This window comes from Orycteropus afer, unplaced genomic scaffold (assembly GCF_000298275.1).
Source record: "Orycteropus afer afer isolate SDZICR_OR568_19922 unplaced genomic scaffold, OryAfe1.0 scaffold00006, whole genome shotgun sequence".
Taxonomy (NCBI): Eukaryota; Metazoa; Chordata; class Mammalia; order Tubulidentata; family Orycteropodidae; genus Orycteropus; species Orycteropus afer.
Genome location: NW_006921593.1, coordinates 18,762,375 through 18,778,818, shown reverse-complemented (window position 1 = coordinate 18,778,818; position 16,444 = coordinate 18,762,375). Strand labels below are relative to the sequence as shown.

Genomic DNA, 16,444 nt, shown 5'->3' with positions numbered 1-16,444 from the left:
CATGTCAGACCCATCACGGGGTCCTGAGACAGTGCATGTTTGAGGTATTTTCACAAAATCGGTCTGCACACATGTCAGACCCATCATAGGGTCATGAGACAACGCATGTCTGAGGTGTTTTCACAAAATCGGTCTCCACATATGTCAGACCCATCACGTGGTCTTGAGACAGCACATGTCTGAGGTATTTTCACAAAATCAGTTCATACACGTCAGATCTGTCATGGGTCCTGAGACAACGCATTTCTGGGGTATTCTCACAAAATCGGTCTGCACACATGTCAGACCCATCACGGGGTCTTGAGACAGCACACATATGAAGTGTTTTCATAGTCGGTCCATGACAGATCTGTCATGTCATCCTGAGACAGCACACATGTGAAGGTGTTCACAGTCAGTCTGCACACACATCAGACTTGAGGTATGGTCGGTTACCTGGAGTCACTCCCAGGCCTAGTTCTTCAGAATCAAAAATTCTTCACACCTGCTTTTGTGTTACCCTGAATTGCCTTTTTAATGGCAGAAAATATTTGGAAAAAGTAAAACTCAAAATCTTGGGTTTTTAGGGATAGGTTTATTTTACTATACACCTGGGACAGTTTTTTTTTTACTTTTGCTTATGTGTTTACATTACAAACACTTATATTCTACTTCACTGAAATACTGGAAGTACTGACTTCATTGTCCATCTCAGCGGAAATAGGAGACTATGATGAAACTCTAGACCGAGAGCACCTCAAAGCCAACGAGTACCTGCCTGACCAGCTGCACTCCCTGGAGAAGGTGCTGGAATTCCATCGGAAGCACACGTGAGTCCATTTGAGTGGATGGCAGGCATGTTGTCACTGCTTTCATAACGGCACATTCACCCAAGGGACAGGGTGACTGAAGGCCAGTGCTGGGGCTTCTGCAAGCATAGCCAGAGTGACAGTCTTGGGACATGAGCTGCCCTGTCATGGCCCAACTAGAAAAGGCCCCAGGGATCAGGGGCAGATCCCCAGGAGCAGAACTAATGGCCATCCGCAGTGGCCCTTACACACTCATGACTAAACAGTAAGGCATGTTTCCTGTAATGTGAGTAGTGCTGTACAGGTAACTGCAGACAGCACCTAGTGGGGTCTAGAGTGGCGTGGAGCACTCTGCTGATGTCACCAGCATCTGCTGCACCAGGGGCCTTGCTGCTCCTGCCTGCAGCTGTGTTCTGTGACTTGCCACGTGCTCTTGTCCAAACTAGTTCATCCAAGTGTTGTCTGGATTGCAGGGAAGGCAGCTTCAGGAGGGAGGCCTGCAAGAGGGGGAGAGGGGACTGTCAGAAGAGGAGGGGCCAGAAGGAGGGGTGGGGATTGAGGGGGGCTATGGAAAGAGGAGGGGCCCGGAGGAGGGGGTGGGGATTGAGGGGGGCTGTAGAAAGAGGAGGGGCCTGGAGGAGGGGTGGTGATTGAGGAGGGCTGTCAGAAGAGGAGGGACCTGGAGGAGGGGTGGCGATTGAGGGGGGCTGTCAGAAGAGGAGGGGCCTGGAGGAGGCAGAGAGAAGCTGGAGAGACAGATTTAGGAAGGACACAGGGAGAGCCAGGTGGGAGCTTGTGGCACAGGTGCTCATGAGGGTCTCAGCACCAGGACACAGGTTCTTCTGGTGATCTGCCTGCTCTTACCCGGGGGCCTCTTGAGAGGCAAGCGGCTGGTGTACCATCTCTCAGGGGTGTCCTTCCTGAAGCCACAGCTGATAGGTCTCTGTGTGTGCCCTTCTGTGTGTGATAAATGAACTTAGGGACTTAGGACCCACCAGCCCTCTTGCTCCCTTTGTCTGTGGCCTGATCACCGTGTGCTGCCTCTGGCTCCTGTCAGGCTCAGGTTCTGTCCACAGTGGGTCATGTGCTCTCATTGCAGGGGCCAGACGCCAGCAGAGTCAGACTTCCAGGTGCTGGAAATTGCTCGGAAGCTGGAGGTGTATGGCATCAGGTTTCACGAGGCTTCCGACAGGGAGGGGACCAAGATTAACCTGGCCGTTTCCCACATGGGCGTCCTCGTGTTCCAGGTAGCTGGGGGATCAAGGAAGGTCAGCTGAACTGGCTGCCGTGCCCAGGGTGGGAAGGATGATGCCTCTGTGACAGGGTGTTCATAAATGTGGAAGTTGGTAAAATTTTCTTAGGAGTGAGGTCTTGGACTTGGAGGGGAAGTTACGAGCCTCTGATGGATGCCTCACCCTGTAGAGAAGTGTTCTCTCACCCCTCCATTGGCCTGTGTGACCTCCTCGCTGTCATGGAGCCAACGGCCCAGGGCCACACACACCCCCCACACACACTGCTGTGGAGATAGAGGGCACAGAGCCCAGAGTTGCCATGTTTAAGTCTCATCAGGTTGTTTTTAGTGTGTTCACAGAACTGTGCAGCCACACTATCAGCTAAGTCCAGAACATTCCATCACCTCCTCCCAAAAACACTGTTCCGTTAGGCACTCGCAGCCACAGCCCTGGCAGCCGTGCACTCCATCCTGCCTCTGTGGACTTGCCTGTAGGTGGAAGGTGATGGTATGGGGCCTTCTGTGTCTGGGCCCCTTCCCTCAGCACCGTATGTTCAGGGCCATCAGTGTTCCTTGTGCCAGCACTTCATTCCTCTTCAAGGCTAAAGGGTTTGCTATGTTCTGTTGTGGTTTTTTTTTTTAACATCCTTGAAGGAAAAACATTGCTTATCTGCTTTCCCCTCTTAAGTTTGCAGAAAAAAGTAAATGTTAATGACAGTCCAGAGCAGAAGATTAAACGCTGGAAACCTGTTTGCATAGCGTCAGACTCAGAGAAGCTGTGACAACAGTACAGAGAACCCCTGCTTACCCTTCACCCTGAGGCCCCTGCTGAAGTGTCAGTAGTTGCCGAGTGATGCTGTTTACAGCAAAGGGTTCTGGGCCAGGGCCAGGCACTGCCCGCAGACATCCCATCTTTCTAACCTGTCTCCATCTGGAGCAGTTCTTCATTCCATCCTGGGTTTTCATGACTGACAGTTGGAAGATGATGGGCCAGTCATTCTACAGACTGTCGCTCACTGTGGGTTGGCCCAGCCCTTTCTCATGAGCAGCCCTTCAGATAAGCTTCTCTGGCAGGTCAGTCACAGAGTGAGGCTGTGTCCCTATGACCAGTCACAGAACAGTGCTGTGTCCTTGTGGCCTCAGCTGTCAGAGGAGGTGGTTCTGGCCCAGGACTCTGGTGGTCAGTTTGATCACTTGGTCAAGATGGCACTTGCCAGCCTTCTTTGCCACCATGTCTCTGTTTGTATTTTGTCACTGACAAGTACTTGTGGAAAGACATTTTGGGACCCTGTCACTCTCCTGGTCCTCAACCACAAGTGGGAACCATGGTGGCTGCCCAGTGATGGTTTGCTGCTGGGAGGTAGAGTTTTTGCCCCTCCATTTTTGTCAGCATGGACATGTGGATTCATATTATAGTTGTGTTCTAATTCAAATTATAGCAGTTTACATGAAAATCTGATGTTTCTAATCTTTCCTTATCATTATTTATTTTCATCTTTCTATTGTTTGGGATTTGGCCACTGGGAGTCCCTTCAGAGCAGCTCCTGTGTTCCCTTGGCGTGGCCCACACCCTTGGAGCACGTCTTCCTTCCCCACAGGGAAGCTCCATCTCATCTGGTGCCGGTCTGCTCCATCTGGAATCAGCCAGTTTTCAAAACCCTGCTCCTTACAGTGCAGAGCAGCATTTGGAAACTGGGACTATACACCAGACACACCCAGTGCTTTCTGAGGCCACTGCTCCCAGGCTTTCCTGACAAAGCTGCACATGTGCGCACACACCCACATTGCTTGCTGTGTCTGTCTGTGCTGCAAGCATATGCACCATGAGCTCAGCTGCAGTCCAGTACCACAGGGCACATTCCCCAAGGCTGGCGCCCTCTCCTCAGTGGGAAGCCCAGCTCTCACCCCAGCCCTGCCTAGCCCCCTCCCAGCAGGTGTGGCCCCAAACAGTTTGTGATACGAACACTGATAAATGTAATCTATAAGAAAGCTTTACCTAAATATCAAATTACCTTCTAAAACAGATAAATTAGTGATTTTAATCTTTACATTGATATAATTCTAACATGTCTGGTGGGTAACAGAGTTTGCTTCAAGGGATGTAATTCAGGTGTGACCTGTCACATGAGAAACTTCAGTATGTGCTTAGATTACAAATGTGTTATGAAGCACTTGTCTCCTCAATTTCAGGGCACCACCAAAATTAATACTTTCAACTGGTCCAAGGTCCGTAAACTAAGCTTCAAGAGGAAACGATTTCTTATTAAACTCCACCCAGAGGTATGTGTGAGTATGACTTGGAACATTTTTTAAATTATAAGGGAATTTGTTCTGCTAGAAAATTGAGTGTTTGACTCACGGCATGAATCATTTCAACATAAGGCAAACAAGGACTTTAAGGACAGGATTTGGGATTTGGGTCTGAAAGTTTCTGAGAGTACATCAGAACCACTTGGAGGCTTCTCCCAACACCTGGAGTTTGGACTCAGTAAGTCTCAAAGGGGTTGCCCAAGGAGCTGCCTATCTAACAAGTCCCCAGTGGGCTGAGAGCCACTGACTTCACTGTTTTCTGAGCCCCAAAGCTCAAGTGTGAGGTATTCACTTGTCAGCCAGAGCCCTACAGTGAGTGCGCGTAGGAGCTCGCATCCATTCAGCTGAGGAGTGGGTCCAGCACTCACACACGTCTCTGACTAAGAAACTGATCTTCCAGTAACTCTGAAGAATCATTGATAGTTGGAAATATGGCCTTGGTGATAGAAATGACACCAGAGATTGCATGATAGAATTTCGTAAGACCAACAACTTACTCATTGCCAGTACCATTTTTCAACAACATAAATGGTGGCTGTACATGTACACTGCACAGATGGAATACACAGCAATCATATCAACTGCATCTGTGGAAAGAGGCATTAGAAAAGCTCAATATCATTAGTAAGAACAAAGCCAGGAGAGGACTGTGCAACAGACCATCTACTGCTCATATGCAAGTTCAAGTTGAAGCTGAAGAAAATTAAAATAAGTCCATGAGAGCCAAAATACAAACTTGATTATATCCCACCTCAATTTAGAGACCATCTGAAGAATATATTTGATGCATTAAACACCAGTGACCAAAGACCAGACAAGTTGTGGGGTGACATCAAGAACATCGTACATGAAGTGAGAAAAAGGCCATTAAAAAGACAGGAAAGGAATAAGAGCCTCTGAAACTTGATCTTGAATGTAGAGTAGCTAGAGCAAATGGAAGAAATGATGAAATAAAAGACTTGAAGAGATTTTTAAAGGATGGTCTGAAAGGCACAGTAAAGTATTGCAATGAAATATTCAAAGACCTGGACTTAGAAAACCAAAAAGGAAGAACATGCTTGGCATTTCTCAAGCTGAAAGAACTGAAGAAAATATTCAGCTTTGAGTTGCAATATTGAAGGATTCTATGGGCAAGATATTCAATAATGCAGAAAGCAACAAAAGAAGATGGAAAGAATACAGAGTCACTATCGAAAAGAATTGGTTGATGTTCAGCTATTTCAGGAAGTAGCATATGATCAAGAATCAATAGTACTGAAGGAAAAGTCCAAGCTTCACTGAAGAAATTGGTGAAAAACAGGGCTGCAGGAATTGATGGAATACCCACTGAGATGTTTCAACAAACAGATGCAGCACTGGAGGCACATACTTGTTTATGCCAAGAAATTTGGAAAACAGCCAACTGATTGGAAAAGATCTATATTGGTGCCCATTCCAAAGAAAGGTGATCCCACAGAATGTGGAAATTATTGAACAGTATCGTTAGTACCACATACAAATAAAATCTTGCTGAGGATAATTCAAAAATGGTTGCAGCTGTATATTGACAGGGAACTTCCAGAAATATGATCTGGATTTAGAAGAGGATGTGGAATAAGGTATATCAGATGTCAGATGGATCTTGGCTGAAAGCAAAGAATACCAGGAAGATGTTTACCTGTGTTTTATTGACTATGCAAAAGCATTTGATTGTGTGGATCATAACAAATTATGGATAATACAGAGAAGAATGGGAATTACAGAACAAGGGGATACTGCATGGTTTAATATCAGGAAAAGTGTGTGTCATGGTTGTATCCTTTCACCATACTTATTTGATCTGTATGCTGAGCAAATAATCTGAGAAGCTGGACTATGTGAAGAAGAACATGGCATCAGGATTGGAGGATAATTAGTTAGTATCCTGCGATATGGAGATGACACAACCTTGCTTGTTGAAAGTGAGGATGACTTGAAACACTTACTGGCGAAGATCAAAAACTACAGTCTTCAGTATGGATTACACCTCAACATAAAGGAAATAAAAGTCCTCACAACTGGACCAATAAGCAACATCACAATAAGTGGAGAAAAGATTAAAGTTGTCTGGGATTTCATTTCATTTTACTTGGATCTACAGTCAACACTCATGAAAACAGCAGTCAAGAAATCAGACATCATCTTACACTGGACAAATCTGCAAAAAGCCACTTTAAAGTGTTAAGGAACACTGATGTCTCCTTGAGAACTAAGGTGTGCCTGACACAAGCCAGTGGTATTTTCAATCACCTCATATGCATGTGAAAGCTGGACAATGAATAAGGATGACTGAAGAAGAGTTGATGCCTTTGAACTGTGGTGTTGGTGAAGAATACTGAAACTACCATGGACTGCTAGGAGAAGGAACAAATCTGTCCTGGAAGAAGTGCAGCTGGAATGCTCCTCAGAGGTGAGAATGGCCAGACTTTGTCTCTAATACTTTAGTCATGTTGTCAGAAGGGACCATTCCCTGGAGAAAGATACCATGCTTGGTAAAGTGGAGGGTTGGTGAAAAAAGGGGAGACCCTCAACGAAATGTATCGATACAGTGGATGCAACGATGAGCTCAAGTATAGCAGGGATTGTGAGGCTGGCATAGGACCGGGCAGTGTTTCGTTGTGTTGTAGATAGGGTCACTGTGAGTCGGAGCCAATTCAACGGCACCTAATGACAACAGCAAGTTAAAGAGGCCTTCCTCATCAGAAACTAAACATTCCTTTCTTTTGAGGAAAAAGCCCTGGTGGCACAGTGATTAAGCACTTGGCTGCCAACCATAAGGTCAGCGGTTTGAACCCACCAACTGTTCCTTGGGATAAAGATGAGACAATCTACCTCTGCAAGGATGACAGCCTTGGAAATCCTATGGGGCAGTTCTACTCTGTACTGTAGGAACACTATGGGTTAGAATCGACTCAACAGTTTCTTTTGAGATTGTTAGTGCCAGGGTGGCACAAACGATTAAGTGTTCAACTACCAGCCAAAAGGTTGGTGGTTCAAACCCACCCAGAGGCCCCTTGGAAGACGAGCCTGGCAGTCTGCTTCCAAAAGGTCACAGTCTTAAAAACCCTATGAGGCAGTTCTAACCTGCACACACGGAGTCGCCATGAGTCAAAAATGACTGAATGACAAGTAACAATAGCAACAAAGTAAGAATTGTGCGTGGATTTACTGAAATGAGAAGTACAAAAGGATATGTTTGTGTAGTCTGATGTTGTTGTTGTTGTGTGCCATCAAGTCAAACCCGACTCATAGCGACCCCTCCTTGGGTTTCCAAGGCAGTATCACTACAGAAGTAGGATTGCCCAACCTTCCTTCCGAGGAGTGGCTGGTGGGTTTGAACCGCCAGCCGTCTGGTTAGCAGGCAAGTGTCTTAGCCACTATGCTACCAGAGCTCCCGTGTAGTCTGATAGTTGGAGCAAATCCAGTACTTGATACTGCTCAAAGAGGTTCAGTTGTTACATGTCCACTTTACAGAGTAAGGAAGAATGACGACTAGGCCAGCTCAGCCACCACAGGGCTGACTCTTAAGTGAGGGCTGTCCGTGTGTTGGCTTGGACGTGCCTTGGGTCCTGGCGATTTAGAACCTGAGGTTAATCTGCAGAGGCAGGCTTTTCTCTGGCTTGTTGGTAGTGCCTGACTGGCAAGGGCTTTTGTCAAACACCAGGGCCATGTGCTCAACTTAAGCGTACCTACTGCTGGTAGACGGGGGCTGGACAGCTTGGCTTGTTTATTATTCAAGTATCTCTTCTATGGAGGTAAGAAAGGGGCGTAAAACACTAATATATATGTATGTATGTTATTGTTGCTATATACTGTCGAGTCGGACCCGACTCATAGCGATCACTCCTTGGGTTTCCAAGGCGGTATCCTTGCAGAAGTAGATTGCCCAACCTTCCTTCCGAGCAGTGGCTGCTGGGTTTGAACTGCCAGCCTTCTTGTTAGCGGTCAAGTGCCTTAGCCACTTCACTACCAGAGCGCCTATACACACACACACACACACACATACATGTATATGTAGATAATGCAGGTACAAAGCTGCTTTTTTGCCTGTAAGTGAAAAATGTTTGCTGCAGTTCTTCGGAGAAGAGAGGTAAGAAGAGAGTTTCTGCGGAGTTCACCAAAGCAGCTGTCACTGGGATAATAGTGTCGCATCCCAGAACTCAGAGCGGTGTCTGCTTTGCACATGACAGCTACACTTGATACCCTTGACACTTAGATTATAAGAAGAAATGTGGGAGGCACAGTCTGAGCTGTTTTCTGAATTTACTTTCTCTCGTCCAGTACTTTATTCTTGAATTACTTAAGCTTTTGTGTTCTATTCTAGGGACCTTACCAGGACACATTAGAGTTTGTGTTGGGCAGTAGAGACGAATGTAAGAATTTCTGGAAGATCTGTGTGGAGTATCACACCTTCTTTAGACTCTTTGATCAGCCTCAGCCCAAAGCTAAAGCTGTCTTCTTCAGCCGAGGCTCCTCCTTCAGATACAGGTAGGGTGGCTCCAGATGCACACTGGACCTCTCACTAGTGTGTCACTAGTGAGTGGCATGGAGAAGAGGATGCCCGTAGTTCGAGAAGAGTGTTGGAAGTCATGTCAGAGAACTTGATATGTAACGTAGCTGTTGTGGAATATAATAACTGAGAAGTAGCAAAGAAAATAGTAAAAATATGGCTTCCTGAAAGCCTTGTGCACACTGACCAACTGGTTATGCTTATTCAGAGCGTAGTTGTAAATGTGTGTGTGCTGTACATATGTATGCTTGTCTGTGTGTATGTCTTTACGTGTGTGTGTGTCTGTGTGTGTGTATGAGCATTTGTATGTATGTACATATATTAGTATTTGTATATGGGTATATGTTTGTAAAGGAGCTCTGGTGGTACAGTGCCTAAGGCATTTGACTGCTAACCAGGAGGTTGGTGGTTCAAACCCACCAGCTACTCTGTGAAAATAAGATGGGGCGATCTACTTCCGTGAAGATTTACTGCCTCGGAAACCCAAAGGGGTCGCTGTGAGTCAGAATCAACTCGATGGCAGTGAGTTTATTTTTTTTTATATGTTTGTATGTATATATATGAATGTACATATGTTTGTCTGTGTATATATATATGTGTGTGTGTGTATATATATATTTCTATGTACATAGGTTTGTATGTATGTATGTGTTTGTATGTATGTGTTTGTATGTATTATGAGCATTGGTGTTTATTTATATATATTTATATGTATGTTTGTATGTAGGTATGTTTGTGTACTGGTGGCATAGCCTTCATCCTCACAGCAACATGCAAACCATCACAGTACAATAAACTGACAGGCAAGTAGTAGAGGGAAAATAAAAAACGGTTGGAAACAAAGAAGAATCACCAGTAATTGGAAAATATGACCTTGGTGATAGAAATGATGTCAGAGATGGCATATAGAATTTTGCAAGACCAACGACATATTCATTGCAAACACCTTTTTTGATATATTGTTGGAGTCTGTTTGCTAGGATATTGTTGAAGATTTTTTGCATCTGTACTCATGAGGGATATTGGTCTGCAGTTTTCCTTTTTAGTGGTATCTTTGCCTGGTTTTGGTATCAAGTTTATGCTTGCTTCATAAAATGAATTTTGGAAGATTCCATCCTTTTCTATGTTCTGGAATAGTTTGAGTAGGATTGGTGTCAGCTCTTCTCTGAACATTTGGTAGAATTCTCTGGTGAAACCATCTGGGCCAGGACTTTTTTTGTTGGTAATTTTTTTATGACCTGTTCGATTTCTTCTTTTGTTACGGGTCTGTTCAACTTTTCCACCTCAGTCTGTGTTAGTTTAGATAAGTAGTATGTTTCTAGAAATCTATCCATTTCTTCTAGATTTTCAAATTTGTTGGAGCACAGTTCTTCATAGTATCCTGATACTGTCTTTTACATCTCAGTTGGTCCTGTTTTGATGTCACCCAATTCATTTCTTATTTGTGTTATTTGTATTCTCTCCCTCTTTTCCTTTGTTAAATTGCAAACATCTTTTTTCAGCAACATGAATGGTGGCTATACACATGGATTTCACCAGATGAAATACACAGGAATCAGATAGACTACATCTGTGGAAAGAGGCAATGGAGAAGCTCAGTATCTTCAGCCCAAAACAAGGCCAGGAGCTGACTGTGGAATAGACCGTCAACTGCTCATATACAAGTTCAAGTTGAAGCTGAAGACAATTAAAACAAGTCCATGAGAGCCCAAATTGATTCTATCCCTCCTGAATTTAGAGACCATCTAAAGAATAGACTTGATGCACTGAACACCAATGACCAAAAAACAGACAAATTGTGGGATGACATCAAGAACATTACACATGAAGAAAGCAAAAGATCATTAAAAAGGAAAGGAAGAAAAGACCAAAATGGATGTTAGGAGACTCTGAAACTTGCTCTTGAATGGAGAGCAGCTAAAGCAAATGGAAGAAATGACAAGAGGAAAAAGCTGAACAGAAGAGTTCAAAAAGCAGCTCGAGAGGACAAAGTCAGTTATTACAATGAAATGTGTGCAGACCTGGAGTTAGAAAACCAAAAGGGAAAAATGCACTTGGCATTTCTCAAGCTGAAAGAACTGAGGAAAAAATTCAAGCCTTGAGTTTCAATATTGAAAGATTCTATGGGCAAAATATTGAATGATGCAGGAAACATCAAAACAAGATGGAAGGAGTACACAGTCATTGTACCAAAAAGAACTGGTCGATGTTCATCCATTTCAGAAGGTGGCATATGATGAAGAACCAATGGTATTGAAGGAAGAAGTCGAAGCTGCACTGAAGAAATAGGCAAAGAAAAGGCTCCAGGAATTGACGGAATATCCATTGAGATGTTTCAACAGACACATGTCGCACTGGAGGCACTTACTCATCTATGCCAAGAAATTTGGAAGACAGCTACCTGGCCAGCTACCTGGATAAGATCCATATTTTTACCCATTCCAAAGAATGTGAAAATTATCAAACAATATCATTAATATCACATGCAAGTAAAATCTTGCTGAAGATAATTCAAAAATGGTTGCAGCAGTATAAAGACAGGGAAGTTCCAGAGGTGCAAGCTGGATTAAGAAGAGGATGTGGGAGGAGGGGTATCATTGCTGATGTCAGATGGATCTTGGCTGAAAGCAAAGAATACCAGAAAGATGTTTACTGATGTTTCATTGACTATGCAAAGGCATTCAACTGTGTGGATCATAACAAATTATAGATAACATTGAGAAGAATAAGAATTTCAGAACACTTAATTGTGCTCATGAGGAACCTGTACATAGACCAGGAGGCTGTCATCTGAGCACAATAAGGGGATACCGCATGGTTGAAAATCAGGAAGGGAGTTCGTCAGGATTGGTATCCTCTCACCATACTTACTTCATCTGTACGCTGAGCAAGTAATCCAAGAAGCTGGATTATATGAAGAAGAATCAGGATTGGAGGAAGGGTCATTAACAACCTGCTATATGCCAACCACACAACCTTGCTTGCTAAAAGTAAAGATGACTTGAAGCGCTTACTGATGAAGATTAAAGGCTACAGTCCACAGTATGGATTACACCTCAATATAAAGAAAATGAAAATCCTCACAAATGAACCAATACGCAGCATCATGATAAATGGAGAAAAGATTGAAGTTGTCAAAGATTTCCTATTACTTGGTTCCATAGTCAACACCAATGGAAGCAGCAATCAACAAATCATACATTGTATTGCACTGGGCATATCTGCTGCAAGAGATCTCTTTAAAGTGTTGAAGAGCAAAGATGTCTCTTTGAAGACTAAGGGATGCCTAACCCAACCCATGGTATTTTCAGTCACCTTATATGCATGTGAAAGCTGGATAATGAATAAGGAAGACCAAGAAGGGTTGATGGTTTTCAATTGTGTTGGGGATGAATACTGAAAGTACCATGGACTGCTAGAGGAACAAGCAAATCTGTCCAGAAGGAAGTGCAGCCAGAATGCTCCTTGGAAGTGAGAATGGCCAGACTTCATCTCACCTACTTTGGTCATGTGGTCAGAAGGGACCATTCCCTGGAGAAAGATGTTGTGTTTGGTAAGGTGGAGGGTCAACTAAAGAGAGGAAAGCCCTCAACGAGATGGATTGACACAGTGGCTACAACAGTAGGCTCAGGTATAGCAAGAATTGTGAGGCTGGCGGAGGACCAGGCAGTGTTTCGTTCTGTTGTACATAGGGTCACTATGACAGCACCTAACAACATGTTTGTGTATGGGTATATATGGATATATGTATGGATGTATGGATGTACTAACATACATTCATACATACATGTATGTATGAATATATGTATGTTAGTATCTATATTAGTGTATATGTTTGTATGTATATGTATGAATATGTGTATATATGTGTATTTGTATGTATGTATTATATGTGTGTATGCATGTTTAAATGTATGAATGCTGGTATTATGTATGTCTGTGTATGTTTATAGGTTTATACGTGTGTTTATGAGAGATTCACTCATCTTCCTTTTCTTGAATTGTAGGGAATTAATTCTTGGGTTACTGTTAACTTCGTTTTTAAAATCTTAACCTTTATTCACAGTGGAAGAACTCAAAAACAGCTAGTAGATTATGTTAGAGACAGTGGGATGAAGAAGAGTCCGTATGAAAGGTAAGCTCTCTTGTCCTTGTGATACAAGTATGTGTTTTTACATGAATATTTTCAATATTTTTAACCTATACTGGAATAAACATCCTTTCAAATATGTAAGTATGCAGTTTGACACTTGAATTGTGTTTATTTTTCCAGAGAGAATGGATTTGTAACATCCTTTCAGATACTTCTTTTAGTTTCTAGAGAGTATATAGTTTATAATGTGGTTAGCTTTTTATCCGAGAATGTATGTTGTTTCTTGGCAGGTCAACATTTTCCTTCAGTGTAGTTAGATAAGTTTAGCTCTCCTGGAACATAAATTTTTTATTTTACTTGTTTTTTTCCATTTTCCTCTCCATTTCTAGTTAGACACTTGATAACATGGTATCACAGTAACTGGTCACTTCTAAGGTCCCTGGGTGGTACTGAGGATCTGCACCTGGCTAATAACCCAAAGGTTGGCTGTTCAAACCCACCCAGAGGCACCGCAAAAGAGCCAGGCCTGGTGAGTGGCTCCCATAAGATTACAGGCAACTGAGCTCTGGAGCCTACGGAGTCTCTCCATATGAATCCACAGACACACACCTGAGAGCAATCAGTCACTGTCTTGTCACATTTGTACGTGGGTTTTTCTCAACAGACACAGTATGTGGTCTTTAAGTCTGGCTGTTAGGAAGAGGAGGGCTTGGTAGCTCATGGCTTATTCTCTCTTTTACAGAAGGCACAGCAAGACGCGGCTGTCCATCCGAGCTCTGACTGTAGACGTGCCCACGCAGGTCAGTCCTTTTCTGCTCAGACACAGAGACAGTGTGACTATTGTGGCATCTTCTAATAGGGCCACTGGTGATGATGGCTAGTTAATTACTAATTGGTTTTTCCCTGGACTCTTCATCAGTGTTGGATTTTCTTCTTTAACGTCTTTTCCATTCATTTGCTGGTAGGTGGCATAGAATTTTTCTTTTAACTTTGTTTTTAGTCACCTGCACTCCTTTGGAAAACAATCTAGTGTTGTTATCACAAACCAAAAAACCTGCTGCCGAGGAGTCAATTTCAACTCATAGCAACCCTATTGGACAGAGAAGAGCTGCCTAGGGTTTCCAAGGCTGTCATCTTTACAGAAGCAGACTACCTCATGTTCCCCCCACAGAGCAGCTGGTGGGTTCAAACAGCCAAGCGTTTAACCACTGTGCCACCAGGGCTCCTTAATGTTTTCACAAGAGCCTTAAAACTTATCCCATGTTTGAATGTGGCAGCTCTGTTTCTGGGACTCCATTTTCAGAAAGGAGTCCTAAATAAAGAGAACTCTCACACCTTGGGACATGCGCCACGGTGTTATCTGTGCTGCTAAAGTCCCTCCATGGCCTCCATGTGTGGGCGCTGGCCCAGCAGCTGCACTGGGGTCTGTCCACCTGAGGGACTAGGATCAAGCCTTCAAATCTGGTGTTTGTAGGATGTTTAGTGGCCAGGAAATGCTCCACACACAGTGTGAAGGGAACCAGGCAGGTCACAGCAGCCTCACGTGATGGGAACCTCATTGTGATTTAACAACAAGGAGACGTGGGTAAGAAAGGCTGGAGCAGTGGAGTCCCCAGTGCTGCCATGCATCAGCTCAGAGTGACAGCGTGCAGAGCATGATTTCCCTTTGTGAGCTCTCATGCTTTCGTTTTCTGCAGTGAACACACACTGCTGCTTGTTACAGAAAAACAGCCGAGTGGACACTACTTTTATAAAAGCTAGGACAGTGTTCACTGCCGAGCCGAGGAGAGGTTTTCATTTTGTGGGTCTCAGCGACATTCAAAGCACTGCTATGGAGAGTGTGTGCTGCTGGGAAACCCGTGATCTCACGTTAGGGAAAGCAGAAACAGATTCCTGTGTACGTGTGCACTCGTCTTAGGGAAAGCATGAACTGATTCCTACACATACGTGTTTGGGCTGACTATAGCTGCACTAAAACAATGGCACGCACAGATGGTTCACAGGGATCATGCCAGAATACGCTGGCAGCAGTGACTTCATACTTCACGTCGGCTCCAGAATGACCCCTCCTGTCTCTGTCGGCTTACTCACTTCCACATGCAAGTGTGTCTTCACGTGGGCCTTGCTGTTTCTGCGTAGCACTGCATCATAACTGCCGCCTGGTGCTTCTATGTAGTCGTCCCTACACAGAAGCTGCCCCTGTGCCTCTCCTATTAAAGCTCACATGTCCCCAAACTCTCTTTGCTCCTTGGGATTTTTGAATGAAACATTCTGTAGCTTTTCTGGGTGTGTATCTACATAGGAACCCTTGTTAAATTAATGAAAATTTATTCTTTTTATTATTATTATTGTGATTTGGGTGAAGGTTTACAGAGCAAATTGACTTTCCATACAGCAGTTCACATATACTTTGTCTCATGTCATTGACCACAGTTTACCACAATGCAACAGCTCCCCTCCCACTTCCTCCCCATAGTTACCTCTTCCCAGTGTCCATCCCTCCATGGACTCCTGCCCCCTGAGCTGTCTCCCTGTGCATAGGCAGCCCTTCTTTCTCAGTGATTGTTCTCTCCAAGGAGTGTATATACCTCAGGTAAATGTTCAACTCATATGCCTGTCTTCTGTTTGGCTGGAAACCACAGGTGTGGGTTCAATTACAGACCTGAAGGGCAGCTAGGGGCCATAGTCTCAGTGGTTCCACCAGGCTCTGTCAGACAAGTGAAAATATATTCTTGATTGTTCCTTTTTTAAAGTCCAAATTTGACAGCAAAGTATTTTGAAAGCCATAAGGGAATATTGAGTATGATTGAATGATTAACAAAGGGTGATACCATAAACCTTTGAAAATAGATGAACCTTATGGACTGTGAAGGCTAGGCACTGTGCCTTTGCTGCAGGTCACACTGTCCCCTGCACGGTGTTGGCCGGTGCTATTTGGTTACTTTGGGGTCTGACAACCCTCTCACTTGTGTGGCATGTATAAGTGTGTGAGACCTTCTCAACATGTGACCCACAGTGACCCGAAAGGACTCGGCCATGTTCCGCATCAGGATCATGAGTTGGGGACGGGGTGGCAGGGAGCCCATAGGTAGTGAATGTATGGCACTGGCCACGGAGCTTTGCCCTATTCACTGCCACCTCCATTCTTTTCTGATGCTTCTTGCCCTTCTCATTCACATTTGGGGTACCTGGTATGTTAAATGCACTGAGTGACAGGGACCTTGCAGCCTGTGGCCTCGCCTTCCCATTGATGTGTTGGTCACATGTACTCACAATGACCCTTGATAGACACGCTCCCAGCCATGAGTGCCAAGCTGTAGCCCTGACCCAGCACATGGGCCCTGCAGTTCATGGGCCCATGGCAAGTGGACTCTCACTCTCTCTACCTATACTCTGCCTTGCACCCTTAGAAAATGACAGACTCCCAGTATGGTGTGCTGCAGGTGGTCCAGCTCATCCCATGAGGGTGGTCATCACCATGGGGAACTTGATGC

At 44.4% G+C, this 16,444-nt stretch overlaps 1 protein-coding gene across 1 annotated transcript in view; it reads left to right on the top strand.

Annotated features, from left to right (window-relative positions):
• The window catches only part of FARP2 (FERM, ARH/RhoGEF and pleckstrin domain protein 2), a 94,589-nt gene that overhangs the window by 34,858 nt on the left and 43,287 nt on the right, over positions 1-16,444 (top strand). Inside the window, 6 exon segments of the mRNA XM_042781268.1 lie at positions 695-809; positions 1,888-2,035; positions 4,210-4,305; positions 8,672-8,835; positions 12,924-12,992; positions 13,693-13,750. Of these exon segments, the coding sequence (XP_042637202.1) occupies positions 695-809; positions 1,888-2,035; positions 4,210-4,305; positions 8,672-8,835; positions 12,924-12,992; positions 13,693-13,750 (650 nt within the window).